This window comes from Gavia stellata, chromosome 13 (genome assembly GCF_030936135.1).
Source record: "Gavia stellata isolate bGavSte3 chromosome 13, bGavSte3.hap2, whole genome shotgun sequence".
NCBI lineage: Eukaryota > Metazoa > Chordata > Aves > Gaviiformes > Gaviidae > Gavia > Gavia stellata.
The window spans coordinates 13,249,328-13,272,140 of NC_082606.1; the positions used below are offsets into that span (position 1 = coordinate 13,249,328).

The window sequence follows — 22,813 nt, forward strand, 5'->3', positions numbered from 1 at the left end:
ATTTGTAAATCTGAAATTCCAGCTTACCTATTGCCTTAAGCTTTATCTACTCTGTATGTTGGTTTCTGGTTTTTACTTTAGGTTCTACCTATTTTGAAGTTCTGCATTAACAATGAGTTAATTACATTAAACCTGTTTATTAATTTAAGCAAACAAACAAACAAAAAATCCAAACCACCAGGATGCTTTAGATTAGATTTATGTGGGCTTCTAAAATACTGTTTTACAGTTACCTGTGGTTATTAGAGTGCCTAGACTTGAATACTCTGCATCGACACTGTGTGACATGCCATTTTCATTGTTGGGTTTTGGAGACATTATTGTCCCAGGTGAGCAACTGTTTTTGGCAATTGTAACTTAGGATTCAATATTTCAGTTTCGATTCTCAGCTGACTTACATTAGAGTTTATTCTACAAAGTAGTTAATGAATGAAATGCAGTAGTTTGCCTTGATCTGTCAGTGCAGAATACAACAAAAGCCACAATGTAAGAAAGCTTAGTATGTTACAGAACACTTAAATAGTGAAGAGTTTTTGCTTTTCTGTTGCACTATATTGTGTAAATGCAAGTCCCACGGAGAAATCCAGTTGTCAGTATTAATTAAATCTTATTGAAATCTCACAGAAAGCAAGTATTCTGTGACTTCATAGTATTTTCATATCCTAGACTACCTCATTAGAGGTGAGGTAATGGAAAATATATTACCAAGTTTTTCCGTCTTTCTCAGAAAGAGCTGAATTTTGCCATAGTTGGAGCTTTGAGTAAATTACTGAAGTCAGGTACAGAACACCATCTTGTGAACAGCATGCTCGCCCTTTTCCTGTGATATGTACTGAGGCAAAATTGTTGATTGTTAAGAGCGAGCATTAAAGTCCTGTTGAAGAAAAGTATTAAAACTAGGTTGTTACTCTTCTGTATTAGTGCCTTCAAAATTGGAAATACCACAATGTAATTAGCCTGCTTAAAAAAACAAAACCTTTTAATACCAAGCTCACTTGGCTCATACTTGCATTATGGTTTTGATTTTCAAGACTTACCGTAGGATTTCTTAAACTGGTTCTGGGCTTTCGAGAAATGAATGGGAAGACGACAGCATACAGTAATGGAAAGTCTTACTATAAATTCTATTTACGCTGCTTTGATTTGGAGAATTGGGGAGAAAAAAAATCATGGCTAAATACTACTTTTTCTTTTTTTTTTCCCGTGGTCAAGGGCTTCTGGTTGCCTATTGTCGAAGATTTGATGTTCAGACAAGTTCATCTTCCGTATACTACGTTTCCTGTACAATAGGTAAATCAGAAATGTTAATCTTCATGCTAGCTTTTTTTAAATGGCAGAACTAGATAGTCTTCTTCAGGTAAAGGTTCAATGTTGTCAAGAATCTCTTTATGATCTTTTTTTAACGTGCCTGCCCATATTTAAGGTGAACATTCTTTACAGTAGTCAGTTGCTTTGAGAAAGCTCGCAAATACAGAGCAACCTATTGTCCCTCTTTTCTTCAGTTACATTAACAAGGAAGATATTACTTAAAAAAAATAATTCTGGCTTACTAAATGAATGACTTAACTTAAAAATTCAGCTGTTCTTGATTGTGTATGTATAAATATCTTTTTATAGCTTATGCCATTGGTATGGTGCTGACTTTCATTGTTTTGGCGTTAATGAAGATGGGACAACCTGCCCTACTCTATCTTGTACCATGTACACTCATTACTAGCTCGCTTGTTGCTTGGAGGCGCAAAGAGATGAAGAAGTTTTGGAAAGGAAGCAGTTACCAGGTAGGCTGGATGCCTTGAGTATTTTGTTGTTGTTAATTCCTTTAAGTATATGCTTCTCTAAGTACTTGGTAATATATCGCCCACAATCCAATTTTTGCTAGTCTTAATGTTGGTTATCTTCTGGAACGAATAAGGAAAAATAGTCTTTACTCTTAGAAAATCTTGTTCTAGTAGTTGTCATGGCAGAAGAAAGCTTAAGGGAGATGAAATAGCTGGTTCAGTACTCATAGGGAAAAAGTCATTTGTTCTGTTTTATTTTCTTTGAAATATTTTTTTCATGTTTTAACATTCAACTGTCATCCTGATGTGGTATAACATGAGTCACTGAACTAAGCATGCAGATTCCAATCTGCACTAGTCCTGTATTAAGAGACAGTTCAAAAAAGTTGGCGATCAACTAGAATTTTAGAAACTTTCTATGTATTGCTGGTGTCCTGCATCATCAGGATTATATGGAGCATTCAGCAACAAAATAGCTGGGTGGTTATATAACCGTTTTCTATCACAGCGCACACTGTGTACCCACTGCCTTGGGTGTTCTGCATTTCCCCTTTGGTTATCTCTAATGCTACCCAGGAATTGCAGTCCTTAAAACCCCACCAGCTGTCTGCTTCTGTCTGTTGACATGTGCACATTCCCGTGATTTCACTTGCTGTAGTAACTGAGTGTGCCAGTAGCCCTTGTGAGCTAGTGTTTATCGTAAGTCTTGATTTTCTGAATTTTGTTTGAAACCTCAAGTCCAATGTTGTTTGAATTCAGCAACTATTGCCTGTATCTAGGCTGTGTTGAACTCAGCTCAGAGAATGGATAGTCTGATGCAGGGGGAGGTGGGTGATGCCAAGGTGATGGTGGAAAGGAGCAGCCCCTGCTTTTCCAGCTTCTGGATTGCGAGGTTTAAGTGGATCAGTGGACGTCAAGGTGGTGGTAATTCTTGTAAATGTAAAACAGCAGGCATGCAGCTCCTATAGTATTATCAGCTAAATGCTGTCTTCTCTTGATCTAATACTCTACACCTGCTTTAGCTGGAGGTTGGCTAGGTATGAAATTACTCGGGAGATCTTCAGCTTTAAGTAGATACCCTGTCTCTTTGTCTACAAAAACAACTCTTCTCCTTTCATAGGTGCAGTGAATAGATAATGTTTCTCTGTAGGCCAGAATTAATTTGGCTTACTGTGCGTTTATATAAATTGGTGACTGTTCGCTATTCTAAAATAAACAGTGTCACATATATGAAGCCCAGTAACTCTGGGACTGTTGGGGGGGAGAAAGCGTCGTAATTTATTTTCCTCACTTGAGTTCTGAGTAAGATTGGCCTAAGTAAATCTGGCAAGTCTCTTTAGTGACAAAAATTTCTTGCACTTCTCAAAGCAAAACTCATACTTGGAAGAATTATGTTGCCATAGTAGTTACTTCATGTCCTTTTTAACTGGTTTCCTGAGGATTAAAACTGCTCTGAACTTCAGCTTGTTTTGAGGTCAGATTACTTCATTTCTGGCACAATTTAAAATATTGATTCCCACCCCCCACTCCACCACCCCAGAGTTAGACTTGTCTGTGATTGAACACCTCTGTGTAACTTTAGTAACACCTATTTTTCTATAACTTTCTGAAGAACTTTTCCTATACTAATTTTTTTCCAGAGGGTATTACTCAAGTTGAACTCTCAGAATGCTGCAGTGTTGATCTTTCTCACATGTAGTCCTCCCCACATAAAGCTGTATTTTGAACTGTCCTTACTGAACTTACAAACAAGAAAAAAAAAACAACAAAAAAACCCAAACCACCACACACACACCCCCCAAGGCTGAAATCTTCACCTTTCAGTGCTCATTCTGAGGAGGAAAGGTACAGAAAGGTGACAGAAGATTATTTTTTCCTACAACAATGGTGATTTGGACCATAGCAGAGCTGCCTCATTGACAAGGGTGTCCAGACTTCTGTAGAGGTTTGCTTTGTCCTCATGGGAACAGAGAAACCTTGCAGACTTGTCAGAGCAAAATGTCCTAAGAATAGGGGTACAAGAGCATGTACAGTGTATCAGGTGACTAAACATCATGAATGCTGCTGTTTGTTTATAGTCCATTAGTTAGCTTTTTTGAGTTTTGGGTTTTTCTGATTTTTGTTCTATATTATTTTAATAATGGAATGAATTCTATTTAGGTATCGGACCCCTCCAGGACGCCTTTGCTACAAGGTGTGATTATGGCCTTCTTTTAATGCAACTTTATGAATCATCTTATGCTTTCTTTTTTTCTTTTTCCCCCTCTGCTTCCTCTTTTCATTCTTTTTTGCATCTATCTTCTTTTTAATTTTTCTTTCTGATTCAATAGGAGAGGGTAGAAGTTAAGGCAAGCTATGAATCTGTTTTTATGCTTAATAGGTGGGGTGGATTTTTTCTTTCTTTAAAGGAATACAGGAAAACTTAATATAAAGTACCAATGGAGCCATGATTCCTAAACCCAAAGGCAGGCTTTGTATGCATCTCTATAATTTCCAAAATCCCTAGGAATGTCTTCAAATATTTAGAACTGGTGTTAGTTCCTCTACTGCTACCTATATGGAAGTCCTTCCCCTAATTTTTCTGTGCCACTGCATTGACATGAAAACCTGCTTAGTGCTAAACAACAATTTTGTTGTCCTCGGTTATGATGTTCAGCATTATAATTTGCCTTTAGTAACCACGTCTACAGTTCCTCTGTCATCTTACTACTCAACAGTACACTTTATCCTGTACTGTCTGCAATGCTGCAGTGGGATAGGGAGCAAGGATTCGGTCCACTTTTAGTGGCCTTGCTGCTGCCCAGCTTCTAGACTGCTGCCAGAAAGTTTAACCTTAATAAGCTATAGCTCATAACTGCTAACACTGATGGTATTTATTTTAGCTGTCTGCTGTCTCAAGCACAGCATGGAGAGAGTAATGCAAGCTTTCAAATTTCAACTTCTTGAAGAATTTAAGCATTTAAATATGTCTCGAATTATAGTTATCAGTCTAGTTACGCATCTGTTCATAAAGCGTAGCTTGTCTGCCCTGTATGCTGAAGACAATTTGAGATGGTGAACTCTGCCTGCCTGTGTCTTAAATGCTGAATTAAAAAGTACTTTTCTCTCATTAGCTTCTTTCTTATAATAAAGACTACTTTAACAATTTAAATCTCATTAAAAAGCCTTAATAATAAAGAAATTGGATACAAACCCAAGAAGAGGTTAGGAAGTGAGGGGGGTTGAGTACAAATTAAAATCAGATGGCCAGTCTGTATTTTTATAACTTAAAATTCTTCTGTCCTGCTCTGTGCACTCAAGTTCTTGGACAGGATTGTTAAAATCAGGTTTTCAGTTTCTACTTATGGGAAATACTTGACTCCGTAGATAGCTCTGAGATCCCATAATTCTAGCTGAGAGCATTTCTGTTTTCACATAATGATGCGGTCTTAAATTCTAGTTATGCTGTGTGTGGCTTTTTTATGGAGTAGTCTTGAGCTGTAGTGAGTTGCTGCACAGAAAAACATTTTAACTATTCACTGAAGCCCAGGGATTTCTTGGGAGAGTAATGTACGTAGTTTCCTACCACCAAATGGGCAGTATTGCTGCAGTGAAGGGTATAATAAAGGTTTTTCTACGTTTTCTGGATTGCTTATACTCCTCATGTATGCCTGCATGATAAACTAATTTGATACTTATTTCCCAGTTATTAATTTAATTTTAAAATAGTATTTGTTTTTTTTATCAGTACAATCTATGAAATCATTTTAGTAACATAATGAAAAATCTAGTGGGCTAATGCAACTTTGAAGTCTTCTAGGTATGATAGTCTTGCAACTTTTTAAAGTTTGTCAATTTGAAGTGTTTAGCAAGCTTTCTTACCTCTCTTTGAAATAATATATCAACGGATTTTTCATTGGCATGTTAAACAGCATGCACCTGCTGTTTAGTACTGCAATTTTAAATTGCATTTTTAGATACTTGCAAATTAATCCTATCTGTAAGTTGTTAAGAATTATGTGACTGCAACATCATCAGAGTGAATCTTGCAGTCAAGTGTGTGCATAGGTGCTGTGTTACAGGTAGAAGTTTGTATTGCCATTTTTAGTTTGGCTCTGTGTGGGGTGTTTTTCTGGTTTTTATTTTGTTTTTTAATAGTTCACCATGTTAGGAGGTAGGTTAAACATAAATGTATTTTAGTTACAAAGCTATCTTTACACCCCGCCTTAAACTGTCAGGAATTCAGATGTGGGAGAAAAGCTTCTGAATCTCTTCCGCTTTAAAAATGTTCATCGGCTCTCCACAATGTACGGTCTGATTCCTTTGGTTCTTTCAAGGCTTGAAACAACAACTTTGTCCAGGATTTTAGCATGGTGCCTTCATCTTGCTGCTCGTTGTCATAAAGATGCCTGTAGCTTCTGCTGAGGCTTTGAGGACGGGGTTGTGCTGAGAAAACCTACAACTGAAATACGCTTGTGGAAAAAGCTGCTTAATGCAATCTTATGCTTTTAGAAAGGCATCTGTTGTCCCTGACTTCAAGTTGTGGGCTATCCTTCTTCTGTATTGTGGAGAGATTAGAAAGGGGGTGGGGTGGGATTTTGGTTTTTTTGCCTTATAACATTTATGTCTTATCAAAAAACCGCAAACATCCTTTATGCTTTACAAGCCATTTTGCTTTTAAAGTTAACTTAAAAATCTGATATAGTAAGCAGAGACTTTAAAATGTAAATACAGGTGGTGTCTCCAGCATAAGTACATTTTGTGCTACTTACCTTGTTGTAGGACTAAGAGAAGAATCTTTGACTTTGGGATATACTTAATTGTTGCAAATAGTGTTAACTCTTCCTTCTGGAAGCATCTTGTCAATTTAATACGGAAATATTTTACAAAAATGCTTACCAAAACTACCTGCTCTACGCCAGCTGTTAGATGATCGTCCCTAAGATGAAGGAAGGTACATGGCATTACTTGATGTAATGTGGTACTGTGTGGGGGTTTTTTTTTGTTGTTTTTTCCCGGAACAAATACTTCAATCCTCATTCAAAATGACAGTTTGACTTCTGTAATTGTAGGGAGTGTTTTGCTTTGGGTGACTTTTGATGTGGGTTTTTGGTCACAGTGCCAGGGGAAAGTTCTAGATACACTGAAGTGAATGCAAGATTGTCATTAGCATGGGAGCTTGGTATTCACTGCTGGACTGAGTGTGTGCTGTTGCTATAACTCAGTTCTTAGGCGTATCGGCAAGACTAGTGCTTGTCTTAATTCTGACACGTGAAGGGAGGGATGTGAAAGATCTTTTCTGGTTTTAGTCAGATTGAGACTGTGACCACTAGGCTCTCCTAAACCTTACCCAAGTCCCAGTGACTTGTTTTTGCCTTGGGGTGGTCATCTCAACTTCCTGCATGGCATGCTGGTACATTTGGATTGAGAAACAGCTTGTTTAAGCAAACCTCCTTCTAGTGAGGTATGTTTGTATACCTTGCAATGAAACAGTTGTGTTGGTGTAAAAGAGGGTATGGCACAGAGGTGGGTCATGGCTAGAGAAGAAGAGAGAAGTTAATGGAACTACTCTCTTTGCCCTATATATAGAACTATACCACACTAAAGAGCGTATGACGCAACAGTGTCAGGGCCTGGCTTTGTCTTGCCAAGGATCCTCCAGCAGGTGCTAGTAAGACAAGAAAGGAGTCGTGTCCTCATCACATGGAAATCTGCCCAACTTAGAAGCCACGCAGTGAGCAGCTGTTTTACAGAAAGACAGAGAGCCTTGTTACTACTAGGCAGGATATGCCACTATGGAAGAACGTATGTAGGGTTTTCTGCCTTTTGATGCTTGAAAGCATTATGCCCTTGTCCTAATAATCCTGCCACGCTGGGCATATAATCTCCTTGACATGTTCTGTTTTTCAGCATTAGTTTTACTACTTCGTTATCTTCTGTCTCTGGTTGTCGGCTGTCAAAACTGTCCAATCCTTGGCCTCTTGTTAACTATGCTTAATTCTGAAGCCCTCAAACTGATGGGTCTCAGTTTGTCATGCTAACAAATGTGTGTATTACCTCTGTAATTTATTCTATGCCTTGTCCCAGGGAGGAAACCAGAGCCTTCACTGCCCCCTAGGAATTCAGCAATGGATAGGGAAACAGGCTGCTTTTTAGTCAGGAAAAGTACAACGTTGTCTTCTGTTGTTCAGGTGACTTAATCAGTTACATTAATTGGAAAGTATAATCAGTCTATATAATAATCTGGTTTAGATTCTCTTCTGTTGTGGGAATTTACAATTCCATTTCCTTTATCCTATTTAAAATAACAGGAAAATTTACAAAGAAATGTTGCCAATACAGTTAGTTTTTACTAACTGTAATATAGCTAGCTTTTACTGTCATGAAAAGAGAAAGCTAGTCTTTTCTATTCAAGCTGTTGCTTGCTACCTGTAAATGTTAGGTAGGATGCTAGGGTCTATTTCCAGTTCTCCAAACCATGTCTTCGAAAAATTTGCTTAACCCTAATTGGTTTTCTTTGTTCTCTGTATTTGATAATTGAGATACTTTTGACTCATAAGTTTAATTTCTTGTAGAGGACTTGGATCCTTAGTTGGAGAATGCTTTTGTAGTGGAAAGCATTAGCTAAGAGAGCTTTGATTACTTAGCTTGAATACTTTTCTGATCTATAGAGGACTTCCTGTCAGTATGCTGCTAAAATGCGCTCTAACACATGTTAAATTATATTTCTCTTAGCTAACAAATACTTGGGACCAATGGGGAAGAAGCCGTATTTCTTTATAAAGAGCCATCTCTCTTTTTTCTTTTTTTTATTTTCTTTTTACATTTAGATGATGGAACACCTGGATTATACAGGAAATGAAGAAAGCACAGCATCAGCCAGTGAACAGCCTGGAGGACAATAACATGTAGGATCCTGATTTAAAATAGTATTCAAATTTTCTACAAATGAATTACAGTAAATTTGGTGAAGCTTTACAATAGAGTATTTCCTACTCTCTGTAAAAGGGTTTTTTACTCCACCTATATTTTTATGGAAAATAATGTTAATAACAAAAAAGTAATCAAAATAGACTTGCATTTTTACAGCCAAACCATAGCTAGTAAAACCGTGCCTTATTTCAATTTAAATAAAAGGATATTTTCTATGCAATTTTCCAAATGTGTTTCTATACAGTATATTTTTATAAAAGTTTCTTGCCCATATCAGTTTGATGCATGAAATGTTTTCTTAAAATTGATTAAGACTAGTCAAGTTTCATTTAAAAAAAAAAAGTACACTACCCTTCATAGGATTCCTTTCAAGATTTTGAATGCAAAGATTGGTAGTAATGTAACTATAGCAACTAAAGAATGAAACTATAGTTCCATTTCTACAAGTAATTGAATAAACAGTGTGTATGTTAGTCTATGTACATTGTAAGCCATAGAATAGATAACAGGGTAAATTTAGCTTGGGGTTGTGAGTTTTTGGTTTGTTTTTTTTGTTGTTTGGGTTTTTGTTTTCTTTTTTTACCCCTATAGTATCACTGACTTATGCCTTAATTGTGAAAATTGTTAAGCTTTGATGCAAGTCTTTGGATTATATACATCGCCAACCATTTCCAAAAAAATAAAAGGGGGGGAGGTACTTACACAGTGGTCCTGGAAACTTAGGTGCAGCTCCTGGAATAGTTGACAAACAAGATGGTGCTAAAGGCAAGAGGGTTTTTGCTCAATAAGTGCTGTTTGGGGGGGTGGGGTGAAATATTAACTCTGGCCTGGTTCTTCTACCCATTGAGACTAGGTCTATATTTGTGGTCTTCATGTGGCTGTGGATCAGTTCAAAGGGATGGGGGAATACAGGACAGATTTTATTTTATTTTGAGCTTTTGCATCTACACCGTACTTTTTTTGGAAACTTTTTGAAAATTCTGTGCAGTTGATAGACAAAACAACAGATTTGAATAGTGCTAGTAGTGCCTGTGTTAGGTAAGGCCAATGCATGTGTTTAACTTGTTTAATCTTAATTTGTTTTAGCTTTTAAAGACTGGGAAAAGGAGAAATAGTTTAAATCATTAGTTTGCATTTAGAAGAGTTTGAGTTTGTTTGACACTTCTTTTTTTTTTCAGGAAACTGCAAATTGTGGGGGATTAGGCATAGAAAATTTGTATAGCTGTAATGCTAACACTTTACACCAAAGAAAATTGGAGCAGGCAACAACAGGAAACCACTGAGTTCACTTAGTGCTAACGTCAGGTAGTTGTTAAAACATTTTTCCTATTCTTTAAATGAATGTCATTCTTATAGTTAGTACAAGTTCAAGAACCCTGGAGAAAGCAACCCAATAAGCACATGCAGAGAAACGGCAATGCAGGCTTTCCTGCAGTGCATCACGTAAGTGCCTCAGTGATCGTCTGAAGGTCACCTTTAGACATTTATAGTTAGTTTGGGGCATGTCGGCTCAGGAAAACTTACCCAGATTAAATCTAGTTTAGCTAGATTTACTTTGGAAGTATGCTAATTAAGACAATTGTAAATCTATATTGGCAGTTAACAAAGGCTTACTGCAAATGCACCGCTTCACATAATTTATGTCAAGTTTAAACTTCTGCTTGGAAGAGTCAGGAGCAGACAAACTTACAGCCTGAGTATCTGTTGTTGCCATTCACACAGATTGACTGTGGTGCCAGTTGATATGGGTAACATAACGACCTTGTTTGCAACTTCCCTAAGGAAACAGAAATTGCAAACAGTTTTCATATGTTAGCAGTTGCCCCTCTTGACTTTCTTGACCTAAGCTTGAACTGACAGCCTCAGAATACAATGATCTTGTGCACCATCTTCAATTTTTATTTGACTGGCACTTAATAAACTACAGCATATCTCAATGTTCCAACAGCAGACTGAAAACTTGTCTTCTGATCTGCTGTCAAGCTCTTTGACAAGCCCAGTATCTGCCAAAGTTAAAGGTTATGAAGAAGTTTCTGAAAATTCCTGAAAAAGTCATAACTCTATTCAAAGTCATGTACCACTCAAAGCCCTCAGAAGCTTCACAAAGCTATGTAATATGACTCCTTTTTCTCTTTTGAAATCTTCTGCATGGACGATTTATTACATTTTCAGCTATAAATGATAATGGAATTAGTATAAATAAAGAAGACCTTTGGCAACATAAGTGTATTCAGCAGCTGGCTGTGGAAACTGTCTTGTTCTGTGTCTAATTACGCTCCATGCCTGAGGTTTCACACATGTGCTGCAGTTTAATGGGATTTAAACTAACTTTTTTCTTTCAAATGCTTAGGTGCTTTGTTTACAAAAATTAAGAATGGAGTTTAAAATTTTATATAAATAATAGGTTAGTATTGACTACTGAAATGAGGTTTTTCTAAGTTCAATAGAACTGATTGCAACACTTTTTAGCAATTTTGAATGTTTTTAATATTAAATTTGGTTGAGCTAAACACTATGTTAAAAGCCCTTTTAGTCATACTTTAATATAAAAATCTTACTGCCTTTTCATTGTATGTTTACTGACAACAGCCCCCTTCCTTATGACTCTTTAAGTTATCACTTTAAGAATGTTATTAATAAATGTTACTTGGGAAAAAAAAAGTTGAGTAATTGCTTTGTTCTGACTCATCTTTTTCTTACTGTGAGCGTTTATGGCAAAACAGTTAACATTTCATCATACCAAGTAAATTAAGAATTTATGATACACCCCCATAAATAATGTAGTTGCAGTTTTTATCCATCCTGCCTGATGTATCAAAGTTACAATTCTGGTTGTAAAAACCTATGTGGTGGGTTTGGTGGATTGCTTTTTCTTCCTTTTTTTCTTTTTTTTTTTTTCAGGGGCGGGGGGGAGAACTGAAGTCTGTCAATTGAGCTACATCAATTTTACTGGTCTAACTCAGCAAATGCTTGTTGCACAGCTGTTAGTCATGGGGCTCTGTGAAAGCGCACCTGACAAACAGTGAGTTAGAAATTTAATGTGCCAATTTCTTGATGGTAACAAGCTTACTTGCATTCAGCCTAGGAAATAGTGCTGTAGAGGCATTGTTCAACTGAATGTACTTAGCCTTAGACATGAAGGGCAAGAAAAAGCCAAGCTTCAGCCTTGAAACCCAGGCTGGGTTGGAAATGTTGGCAGGGGGGGAAAAAAAAAAATCACTGAACCTCAATACGCTTGCTATGTGATCCTTGAGACATCCCTAGAACCCTGTGATAGTGTGTTTGTATTTAACTGGGAGAAAACTCTCCAAAATGCTCTTTGAATTTACTTACTTTAAAAAGTAGAGAAGTTAGGAAGAATAGACACAGCTGCAATCAGGAAACTTGTTTTTCACTGTCTGTTCCCCAGGCATTCTGTTGTTAAGGCTGGTACATTTGATATTTCAGCAAAACCACAAATCTCAGGGGCTTCAAAATTGCAAGCAGAAGAGAGGCATTTTCTTCTAGGGAACAGGATTACCATTAAGAAGTGCTTGCCCGTTTAGATCGATCTAACCTTTACAATACAATTCCATTTAGACATAAGAAAAAGCTTTTCACTGTGAGTGTGGTCAAACACTGGAGCAGGTTGCCCAGAGAGCTTATGGAGTCTCCATCCTTGGAGATACTCAAAATACAAGTGGACACAGGCCTGACAGCCTGCTCTGAGCAGGGGGGGGGTTGGACTAGGCAATCTATAGAGGAGCCTTCCAACTCTACTGCTGTGATTATTAAGTAATTTTTCTGCTCATCTTCCAGCTTGAATAATCTGCAATTATTTTTTTTCTTCATAGAAAACCGCAAATTTTATCACCACAACGTGGGTTTGATTTTCACTTGCAATAATTTACTTCTACTAAACTTAGTTAGATTTAAGCATATTTAAAAGTTGTCTTTGGTTTTGTAATGCTTTCAGAAGCTAAAGCACTTTTATTTTCAAGTAGCCTATATAGCACGTCTTACTGTTTGAATGATTTATCTAATTTTTGAGGAAAGAAGGAGAGCAACTCAGATTGTTACCCCTTTTGCCAGGAGTGAGTGATCAAAGTTCAAGGTTTTGTGTTCTTGAGAGAGGCTGATGATGGAGGCTCAAGTATCTCTGGAATCCCTCTTATTTATAAAGAATGTGCAAGATCCTGTTTCCCTGAACACAGAGGACATCAAATAGCTGAGAATAGGGGTTTTTTGCTTGCAGCTCAAAGACCTTTTAACCAAGAAAGTGTTTAGATCAAAGAAAGAGAGCTCCTTTTCAGCTTTTTCTTAGGGGTGTGCTCCCAGGTATTCTGCTGTCTGGTTTGCTGTTCTCTCTCCTTGCTAGTGCACATACTCCCCTCCTTTCTTCCTTTTTTCTATTTAGGGCAATACCAGCATGTTTTAAAGTGTCTCTGCATGTTACTTCATCTTGGACAATAATATCTGCCTCTGTTCCAGGATGGAGACCAGCGTTCAGGAGGAGGTTTAATCTTTTGGACTCTCTTAAAATAAATGCAGCAGTCATACCCACCAGCTCAACCTACCCTGCAAAAGTAATTTAAAACAATAGCTTATTTTCTGCGCGTCCTTATCTGTGTTACGGTCCCACTGACTTTCTGGGGTTGCATTAATGTTGGTGCAACAGCCTGGCTTAGATTTGAAAAACAAAAAAGTACAGGAAGTTTTTTTACAGTTTTATCAGAGGCTGAAATGTGCTCATGCTGGCTCTCCCCATGTTTTGCAGAAAGGCTACCAGAATATATCAACTTCTGTATTGTACATGCTTGGGAATACAAGGAAAAACAACAGGTATTGGTACATTTAAAAGTTCAACAATAACTCAGTTACTTTCATTTCAAGCTTTGTTGTGATGTGTCCCTGTAAAAGCTACAAGAAAAGTGAGGTCATTTTAATTAATGTTTCTTTCAAAAGGTAATGGAGGCTATGCTGGGAAATTGATCCATCCTTGTGGATTTAAGGCAACTAGCTGCAGAAAATTAGCAAACAGGTATTTCTCTGGTAGGTGAGTATTTCTCTGGTAGCTGATTTCAAAAATAAATTTTAAAAGTAAATTTACATTATAGTAACAATGGTAAGAAGAGCAAATGGATACCCATTGGTACCTTTCTTCTCTAAGAAATGGAACAGCAAGCCTCTGTAGGACAAAGTGATACTTTTGTCGGGGTCACTGTCAAATAAGAAAAGTTGGACAATTAAGACCAGACCTGTATATAGGCTCACCTAAAATTTAACCTTTTGATTATGAGGTACCTATACCTGGATTTAAAAAAAAATTCAAGAAATAGAGCTCTGTAAGGAAAGGTACCGCTGAACTTGTTTCCGATTTCTAAAATTCAGGAGGCAGTTGGTTTGACCTGCAGTCCTGTTCTTCTAAAGCAATTTGTTCAGACTGTTGCACTACGCCGCATTGCTTGCTGCTGCCTGGCAGCACGGAGAAGCAGCTCCTCCGTCTGCTGCTGCTGCTTTCCCCCACTGGTTTGGGCAGCGCAGTCATGGAAGGTGATGCTGCACCTCTGATTCTTGCACATGGATCATCTCTATGCAAAGGCTGCCTCACTACCTGTCTACCATGCACCAGATCTGCTGCTAACAAGCTAAAACTCAAACCAAGAATTTGTAAGCCCGAAGATTGCAGCAGGAACAATTTTCACAGGGAGGTTTAAAAATCTTTTAAGTTACGGGGTGAAAGTTCAGAAGGAACAAAACTGAGGTGAAGTCGCTTTAGTTATTTTTTTTAAAGGCAGGCACTGATAAAATCTTGCAAAGGGTCACCATTATGGTGTAAATGTCCCTGTACTGTTCCTGGCAGCTACTGGTTTTACACATGTAAACAGAGACTTTGGAGGCACAGCCTTGGCAGTTTTGTGCAAGACTTTGGCCTGTGTTGGTTAAGCTCTCAAACGGTTTTCTGAGCAGTAAGTAATGTATCATATTCCCAAATACAGGATATGCTTACGTTATACTTTCGATGATGGGTTGGGTAATGTATCTTTTTTTGTCCACTTACAGAGCACGTCAAAGGCAAAATCGCGCATTCAGAACTACTGTGTGTGCTCAACTTAAGTAGGTCATTAACTTGACTATCCCTTCCTATTAATATGAAATATCTTTAATGCAGATTTTAAAACTGGAAAACCCACACTCTCATTTGCCTAATTTGGATGTGACAAGCCACACCGCAAAGCCGAAGCTGAGTTACTGGTTTTGCCACCCGAACTGGGCACTTTAGGTCATCGGGCCCTTTGCACTGCCATGAGAAAGCCCACGCTACAATCCTTTCTTAGCGTTGGTGGGAATTTGCCAGTCCCAGAAAATGGGGAAGCACTGAAAAACTGAAAAGCTTCACATAGCTTTCCCTGCATCTGCATTGCAAAGTAAATGGCTGGCTTTGTAAGTGAAATAATGCTCTAGCCGTAAGTTAACAGGCTAAATGCAGTGAGAACACCCTCGTGCTGTTGTGATGGGTCTCCTGGTTAGAGGGGAGCTGAACTGCACTGGTGGCCTTTGGGTGATCCCAAATCAGCTCTCTTAGCTCTAAAGGCATGCTACCTCTGTGTTCCCTTTTTATAATTACTTTGTACAGTAAGATGTCAATGCTATTTTGCCAATTGTAAGACGTGAGCAGTTCTGTTACTTTAAATTAAATACATACATTGCTTGTGAGATTGGAGTCTAAATCAGTTACAGGGGATAATTTTTTTATGACTGTGAAATATGCAAAATGAACTTTTTGTACATTATTTTTCTCCTGGTGTATCTTGAATTTACCCTAGATTTTTATAACCTACTTCTTGAATGTATGGCTAAGGCACTTGTTTCCTTTGAGGGAATACATAGCTTCTCAGCTGTTAAAAGCTAACACGTTGCTCAGACTAACTACTTCTTGGTTTTGAAGAACCTTGGTACAGTGCAAAAAGATTACTAAACTTTTGGGACCTCTTCAGAAGAAGATGTATAACTCGCGTGTACTACATACTGACAAAGTAACCAAAATTTCTAAACAGCTTAAAAACTGTGAAGTTAGACATTTTTTTGAGTTTTACTTTCCCTGGCTTCAATGGAAACAAGCCTCCTTCTTTTAGGTTATATTTCCTAAGCGTTGTGATTAACAGCAATAAGCTGTTTGTACTTTATCCCATTTTGAAATAGCGTATTTTGAATTGCTGAGAAGTTGCGTGTTTGTAATGTTATTTGCTGTATTAGCCGAGAGGTATCAGGCAAAATATTTTCACAGAAACTCTGCAACTCCAGCACTAGAAAAAGCCTTCACAAATAATGGAGGGGACTTACAGGTCCCATTAACCTGTGCCATCCTAACCTTTTTTTGCCTTACTTGACAAATTTTAAACTTTCATGTTGAAAAAACCAAGTATCTTGAGTGTTGAGGAGTAGCAGTCAGAATGAAAACTGGTGAGTGGCCATTTTAGCCACAGCTAGACAGCCGATTTACCTAGATAGAGCAGAAATGGACAAACCTGTGGAGAAAAAAAAAGGGGTTGGGAGAATTCACCCTTGTTAAAAGAGTAAGAAAAGTGAATCAATAATACCTCTTTTCTGCCAAAGGTAACTTTAGATTCTGTGTAGAAACCATTTTTGTCCCTTACTGTTTGACCTTGAGTAGGATATTAACTGGATCTCCTTATCAGTTGACATTTGCATCTGATTTAACTATATGAACTCCAGCACGTATTTTGAACAACTTTAAAAGAACAGCTGCAGAATAACACAGTATATCTCTGGTAAAACTTATTGCAAAGTCAAAGAAACAAAAAAAGTCAAAACCAGATTACTTTTATTTAATGAGAACTCATTGCTCGTGAAGAGGAATGCTGTATTTTAATTTTTTCTTTCTGTGCATGAGTGAGTATTTCAGCTACATAAGGGTGAGTGAGCAATCAAACAGCCTCATCCTGGCTACTGGGTATTGCAATACTGAGATAAGGGCTTCCTTATAGAGGTTTCTTATAATCCTTTAGCTCTTATTGTGTTGAGATCAAGTTACAGCTGGTTTAATGTGATGTAAAACCTATTGAGGTTAACATCACAGATTTTACTAGTTCTGGTGATGATTACATAACAAATAATTACTCAGCATAAAGAGCCAGTGACAGACTGATAGTTTGCTTTGAGATATAAAAAGAGATACAGGAACCACATAGCAAAAGGAGTTTTGTTTAAACCAGTTATATTCTGTTTTAGATAACAGAAGCTTGCTTCAGGTTAAAGGTCCTTAAATGCAACAAGGTATAAAATAATGCTTCATTATTTCCTTCTAATTCACAGCTGACAGTTGTTGATTAGGAAGAAGGTATCAGAGAATTTTGAGTTGAGTATTGGTGTGGTTGGAAGGCAACAGGGTGACACATAGCAAATATTTATTGTACTGCTTAGCCCTCTAAGGTTGAGGTACAGCGATGAAAACAAAGTTTAGCATCTGAACGTACAAGAACTCACTCTCTTTGGATGACATGCTGCTAGCTTAGGGTCAAATCACATCATGTTCTGTATGGCTGATCAACATAATGAAAGGATATAAGGTGATTTCCTTATGCCATGTGCCATCAGTCCCAGGTCATGGGGATGTATTTCACTGTGGTGCTATGTTCTGCCCCCCCTTCACAACATGCTTTCTGAAGGCTGACGCTCCCCCAGACAGAGTGAGGCAGAGAGGATGTTGATGACTCATTTTACCTTCATTTTCTTCACAAGCTGTTCCAGTGAAACAATGTGCTGTCTCTCCATCTAAGCTTATCACAAACAGTTTAACTCTGAAATAATTTGATGTCAATCTCTTTACGTTTTTCCATGATCAACAGGAAAAAAGGCATGGAAAATTCCTCACCTCAAGCATGTTCTAAACCAATAGCTTGTACAAGAGAAGTCTCGTGCCTAGGCTGGCTTCCAGCTACTTCTTTCTAATTCCCTTGCTCCTTCTAGCTCTTGGATATTTAACTTACAGGCCAACATGATAACCATGAGAATGAAGTCAGTATAGCCCAAATACTGCTGTGAGATGAGATGAAGGACCTAGTCATAGGAGAACTTAGTTATTAACTTCAAGTGGGATGTGAGGAGGTTTAGATTAATTAATTAGGGAAAAAGGAAGGGAGGAAGCAGGAATGTGGTAGTTTGTCAGAAATGCTTTATAGTGTTAGCTGAAGAATTCAGAAATCCCCCATTTTCTCTGCTTTCCTTTGGAAAGTTCTTGAACCATCTCCAGAAAAATCTTACTGGGCTTCCACTGCTGCTTCTGTTCTGCTCCATAAGCCAAGAACTAGCACTGGCACAGGGGAATCCAGGTGGGAACAAGTAGCTGCTGATCAGCAGGCTTGGGATTTCTCCTGCAGGAAGAGAGTGAGTTTAGCCTGTTGGCAGATCTTGTATTCAGAACTAATTTAAGTTTTCCCTAGAAATGGCTGATTTTCCTATTCTATGGAAACTTAAGAATCCTAGGAGCCTCATTTTCATACCTATGCAAGATAGCACAAATTCTTTTGAAGTTAACTGAAAACAAGCATTAGGAGCTCCTCTGCAGCTGAGGAACTCCCCGCAGCAACACCTTAATGTGGAGCTGAATGCCCGCAGTTGCATGGGTCTTCTCAAGTTTGCACCTATTGTTTGCAGCAAACGGGTTCTGCTACCAGAATGTACTTCAGGACTTGCCCTGCAGAATGGCTGTTAATGCGAGGACGTTTTGATTCTTAGTGTCTACAGTTCAGTTCAAACTAGCAGCTGCCAGTTCGGCTGCCCTTTTTTTTTTTTTTTTTTATGCTTGGTTTGATTTTTGTTCATCCCTTTCTAATCATTGGAGTAGCTCTAGTAAATTTAGTAGCGTACTGAGCCTCAGACTCTTAAGAGGCTGTTTCTGTCATGCTGAGGCTCACCAGTTTTTGGCTGTGAGTAGGTGCAGACCTTTGTTACTTTGTGATGCACAAACCAGTGGTTCAGGTGTGAGCGCACGCTCTCAGGTCTATCAGCTTAGCCCAACAGTCTACAGTTAATGCTGGCTTTCTGCAGCAAGGGGAGATGGATGATACCTGGTTCAACACAATGTCACAAGTGCTCAGACAAACAATAAGGCCTGACAATGAAAATCAAAGTTTTTAAATGAATTTGAACGTTCTGATTTAGTTTATACCAAACTACTGCTCTTCTATGGCCATAGTATTTTAGAAATGGTACCAGGACCTTTGAGCCAGATTTAACTCACTTTTGAACCGTGTTTTCACTGCAAAGGAGATGCTGAACTATCTAACTCCCTATATCTTAAATAAAAATTAATGGCGTAACAGTAATATTAGACATACATTTTTCTAGGAAATCTTGATTTTTTTCATATGTAGGGAACACCACTAATTGGAGCCAAACTTAATTAATTACTTTTTCTTCCTTTAGAAATGCAGTTTATTCTAGCATACAGTTTGTTGCAAAAGATAAATACTGAACTATGTAGCAGGAATTATTGTACGAGGCTTTTTATTAGTGATACTGATTCTCAAGTTTTGCTGATAAATGAAGTCAAGGTTCCTGCCCTGGGCAGTTCCTAATCTAAACTGGGCACAGAGTTGATGGAAGTGGAAGAAATGCATCTTCCTTTATCCCTCCAAAATGAACTTTCCTCCAGTTTGCCTCAGACCAAGTTACAGAATGTGTTTGCCACAGTGACGATGGCGGCACTTCCATGTGTAAGGACGACTGGCAAGAAAAGCTCAAACGAAATCTTAACTAATGCCGTTCCCTAGTATGTAGTTTAAATAACGAATAACGCTGGGTTTCTCTCTCGAGGCACCGGCTGCCTGTGACTGAGCAGTGCGCGGTCCCCCGGCGCTCCGGTCTGAGGTGCCATTTCCTCGACGGGGCAGCAGAGAGCCAAACCCCCAAATCCAGGCCCCTGCGCCGCTCTCTGCCCTCGCCCGCCCAGCCCCGCCGCCCGCGCTCCCCAGCGCCGCGGGGAAGCTGTAAAGCCCGATGCTGAGGCTGATGCTCTTGCAGAGACAGGGCTTTCGGCAGCAGAGCTTCCCTCTTTGAACCACGCCTTTCCAGTCAGACTGGTTTCTCTCCCCGAAAGCTCCGTTTTCAACGTCTCTGCGGCCTTTGCCTCACCAGCAGCACACGGGGGGCACGGCCGCCCGCCCTCTGGCAGCCGTTCACACCTTTTCAGGGTATTTCGGGACGCTGCCCTGGGCTCCCCCTTTCCCCGCCCGTGTGGAGGGGCCGTCCCTCCCGCCCCCGCCCTGAGGCGGGCAGGAGCGGGCAGCGCCGCGCCGCCCCGGCGTCCCCCTCCTCCCGGGGGCGGTGCGCGCTGACGCGGCAGCGCCGCGGCTCTCCGCCGGCCGAGTCGCACAATTATGAGAAAGAGCCGCCGGGCTGAGGCCGCCGCCAGCGCTGGGTCCCGGTGCGGAGTCGAGCCGTCGCCGTCCTCCTCGCCCCGCTCTCCCCTTCGCCCCGGGAGCGTTGTCCTCGCCCGGTTTCTCCCCACCCAGCCCTCCGCTGCCGCCGAGCTCAGCCCCGATAGATGGAGACAGGCCCCGCCACCGCCGACGCCGAACCACGAGCAGGAGCTGCCCGGCGCGAGGAGAGCCAGAGTCGGCGCCGAGACCCAGCCCGGCCCTGAGGAGAATGGTGAGGGCGGCGGCGGGGTGCCGCGGTGGCGGGGCCGGGCTCGCCCCGGCGGGGCGCGGGGAGCGGGGAAGGGACGAGGGCGCCGGCCGCCGGATCGGACCTGTCCCAGCCGGCTGCTTCGGGTCCCGGCTGCCGCCGCCGCCCTGATCCGCCTCGGCCCCTCTCGCACCCGGGCTCGCCTGTGCCGCGGCGGTCGTTCCCCTGCCCGCCCCGTCCGGGGTGCCCGGGCTGTCACCTCCGGGCCGGAAGGGGAGGTGCGGGCTCGGGCGCCTCAGGCCCGTCCGCGCGTCCTGCCCCGGCCCCTGACGGCCGGCGGGGCGCCCCGGCGGCGCCCCCGCGAGCGCCCGCCCGCCCACGACCCTGCTGGCCCGGCGGGCCCTGCCCTGCCCTCCCCGCCCGGGGCTGAGCCGAGCCGCCGGGGCGAGGCTCCCGCCGCCGCTCGGCATTTCTAGAGTCTCCTCGCGTGGTGCCCGCGGGGCCGGCCAACGCCGCCCTGCTGCCGCGGGCCCCGCGGGGGGGCGGCCGCTGCCCGGCGCACCCCTCCGCTCCTCGGAGCAGCGCTCTGGGGAGCCGGTGCTGCGGCGGAGGGGACTTCGCTGCTTAGAAACGTGGTCTTTCGTTCAGTGCTCTCTGGCTACTGCTCCAATCCTGCGTTACGGTTTTGTGTGGTACCACCATTTATACGCCGGAGTGTGTAGTTCTCTGGCATGCAGCGGTTTTTCCCTCCTAATCTTTCTACCTCTTTCACTTTTACAATTTCTACACGTTGTTATATACAAGGGAGCGTATAAACCCTTACAAAGAGGTGTGTGAGCTTCTACAAAGAAAATACAGTTTTAATTCTAGCTCTTTCTTCTTCTGGCTCCTGATCGGTTCTTTATTCCTGTAATGTTATCCTTTAATTGATATTTACAGAATTTAGTGAGCAGTCACATCAAGTGCTTTCAAATAATTTTGAAAATATAAGTGTGAAGTGTAAATCTGTGGATTTCTACAGTGTGCTTAAACTTCTAGTCAGATGCTTTAGTTCATTTTAAATAAAGGTGTTTTATCTCACAGTATATTGTTCAAAACCACAGGGATTCGTACCCATGAATCTTCCATTTCTGACTGTATCTGTGACCTGTGTAGAAATGTGGGCTGTCTTTTTCTAGAATCTGCAAATCCACCGCTCTTCTAGGAAGAAGCTGAAAGTCCAACCTTCTCTTGTGACTTGAAAGAGTACTTGGCATCTCCCACTTGTGTTGTACTTGCTCTTCTCAACTGAAGTGTTTCGGTTTTTTTTAGTTTTGTGGAGTTTTTTTTTTTTTTTTTTGTGTTGGTTTTTTTTTTAGTTTAGTTCTGGTGTTTTGTTGGTGCTGACATAACCTGGAAATGTATGGATTGTTTTTAACCATTACAGGTTTGTAAACTGATCGTGGCTCAGCAGTTTTTCTGGCAATGTAACATGTTTGCAATGTTTTATGCTTACCACGTAGTTATCAAATATTTTGAAACTACTGTTTAACAGGTGCGTTGCCTGAGTTCAATATAGGACATTTCATGCAACTTCGTCTTGCTAAAAATTTCCCTGCTGCTCCATGGCTGTTTAGCAATTTTGAAGCATTGCTGGACAGCGTCCAACATTAAATCAGGAATTATTCTAAAGAGTGAGTTGTTCAGTGTGGCAATTCTGGGAGTTCAGTCTTTTTTTTTTAACGTGTCTGTGTGGGTGAGGTAAGTGTCTGCTAGATCATCCTTCATACCTTCTGGTATGAGGCCATTCTTGACTTTGCTATTTAAAGTGGGGAAAAAAAAACCTTTGTACATGTGGAACTGTTTAGGCTGGGTTTGGACTATTTGTACATTAGTTTCCTGATGTTTTACTTTGATATTTTTTTCCTTGCTTGAGCTCAGGAGTGGAAGGGTAATTTTCACTTGTCATACAAAGGCACTTTGAAACATCACCTTACATTTAACAGTTACCTCACTTAAAGATACTCTATCAGATCGTCTGCCTCCCCACGTGGATTATCTTGGAGAGAGGTACCCTATTGTGTTTTAAACTTTCACTTCTTTGCTTGTTGCTGAGGCTCTGGGTAACTCTAGTCTCGCCACCTTACCTTTTTGTCTTATCACATCAGCCCTGCTTTCTCTGCTCTGCTGGTGATAGACTGCAGCATCCAAGCTCCTCTCTTTTTCTCATAGTTATCTTTACCACTTGCTGTGCTTCCCTTTCCTGGAAGCTTTGCACCAACACCCAAACTTTTCCTGCTTCTCTTTCATGTCCTTTCATGAGGTGCATTTCTATTAACTGTTTGCTCCTTGTGGACAGTCGTGACAGATGACTATTTTCTAAACAAATCAATATTGTTTTGAACTTAAGTAGTTGATGCTGATGCAATAGGGTTTGACCGCATTGGTTTGTTGATTTTACACCAGTAATGTTGCAAATAAATCCCTAAGAGGACTTGTCAAAAAGTGTGTGT

General features: G+C 40.5%; 2 protein-coding genes across 6 annotated transcripts in view; both read left to right on the forward strand.

Moving 5' to 3' along the window:
- Positions 1 to 13,493, forward strand: part of SPPL2A (signal peptide peptidase like 2A) — a 31,719-nt gene extending 18,226 nt beyond the window's left edge. For 2 of the 5 annotated variants that reach the window (XM_059823664.1, XM_059823667.1), the window contains 5 exons: positions 230 to 329; positions 1,213 to 1,290; positions 1,618 to 1,778; positions 3,939 to 3,972; positions 8,588 to 8,658. In XM_059823664.1, coding sequence (XP_059679647.1) covers positions 230 to 329; positions 1,213 to 1,290; positions 1,618 to 1,778; positions 3,939 to 3,972; positions 8,588 to 8,619 — 405 coding nt within the window. In that variant the 3' untranslated portion in view covers positions 8,620 to 8,658. Of the gene's footprint in view, positions 1 to 229; positions 330 to 1,212; positions 1,291 to 1,617; positions 1,779 to 3,938; positions 3,973 to 8,587; positions 11,339 to 13,446 lie in introns of those variants that run through there. The other 3 variants (XM_059823662.1, XM_059823665.1, XM_059823663.1) reach the window with 2 other exon arrangements.
- A 6,828-nt stretch (positions 13,494 to 20,321) lies between these two features.
- Positions 20,322 to 22,813, forward strand: part of TRPM7 (transient receptor potential cation channel subfamily M member 7) — a 57,712-nt gene continuing 55,220 nt past the window's right edge. The window contains exon 1 of the mRNA XM_059823938.1: positions 20,322 to 20,345. Coding sequence (XP_059679921.1) covers positions 20,343 to 20,345 — 3 coding nt within the window. The 5' untranslated portion in view covers positions 20,322 to 20,342. The remainder of the gene's footprint in view (positions 20,346 to 22,813) is intronic.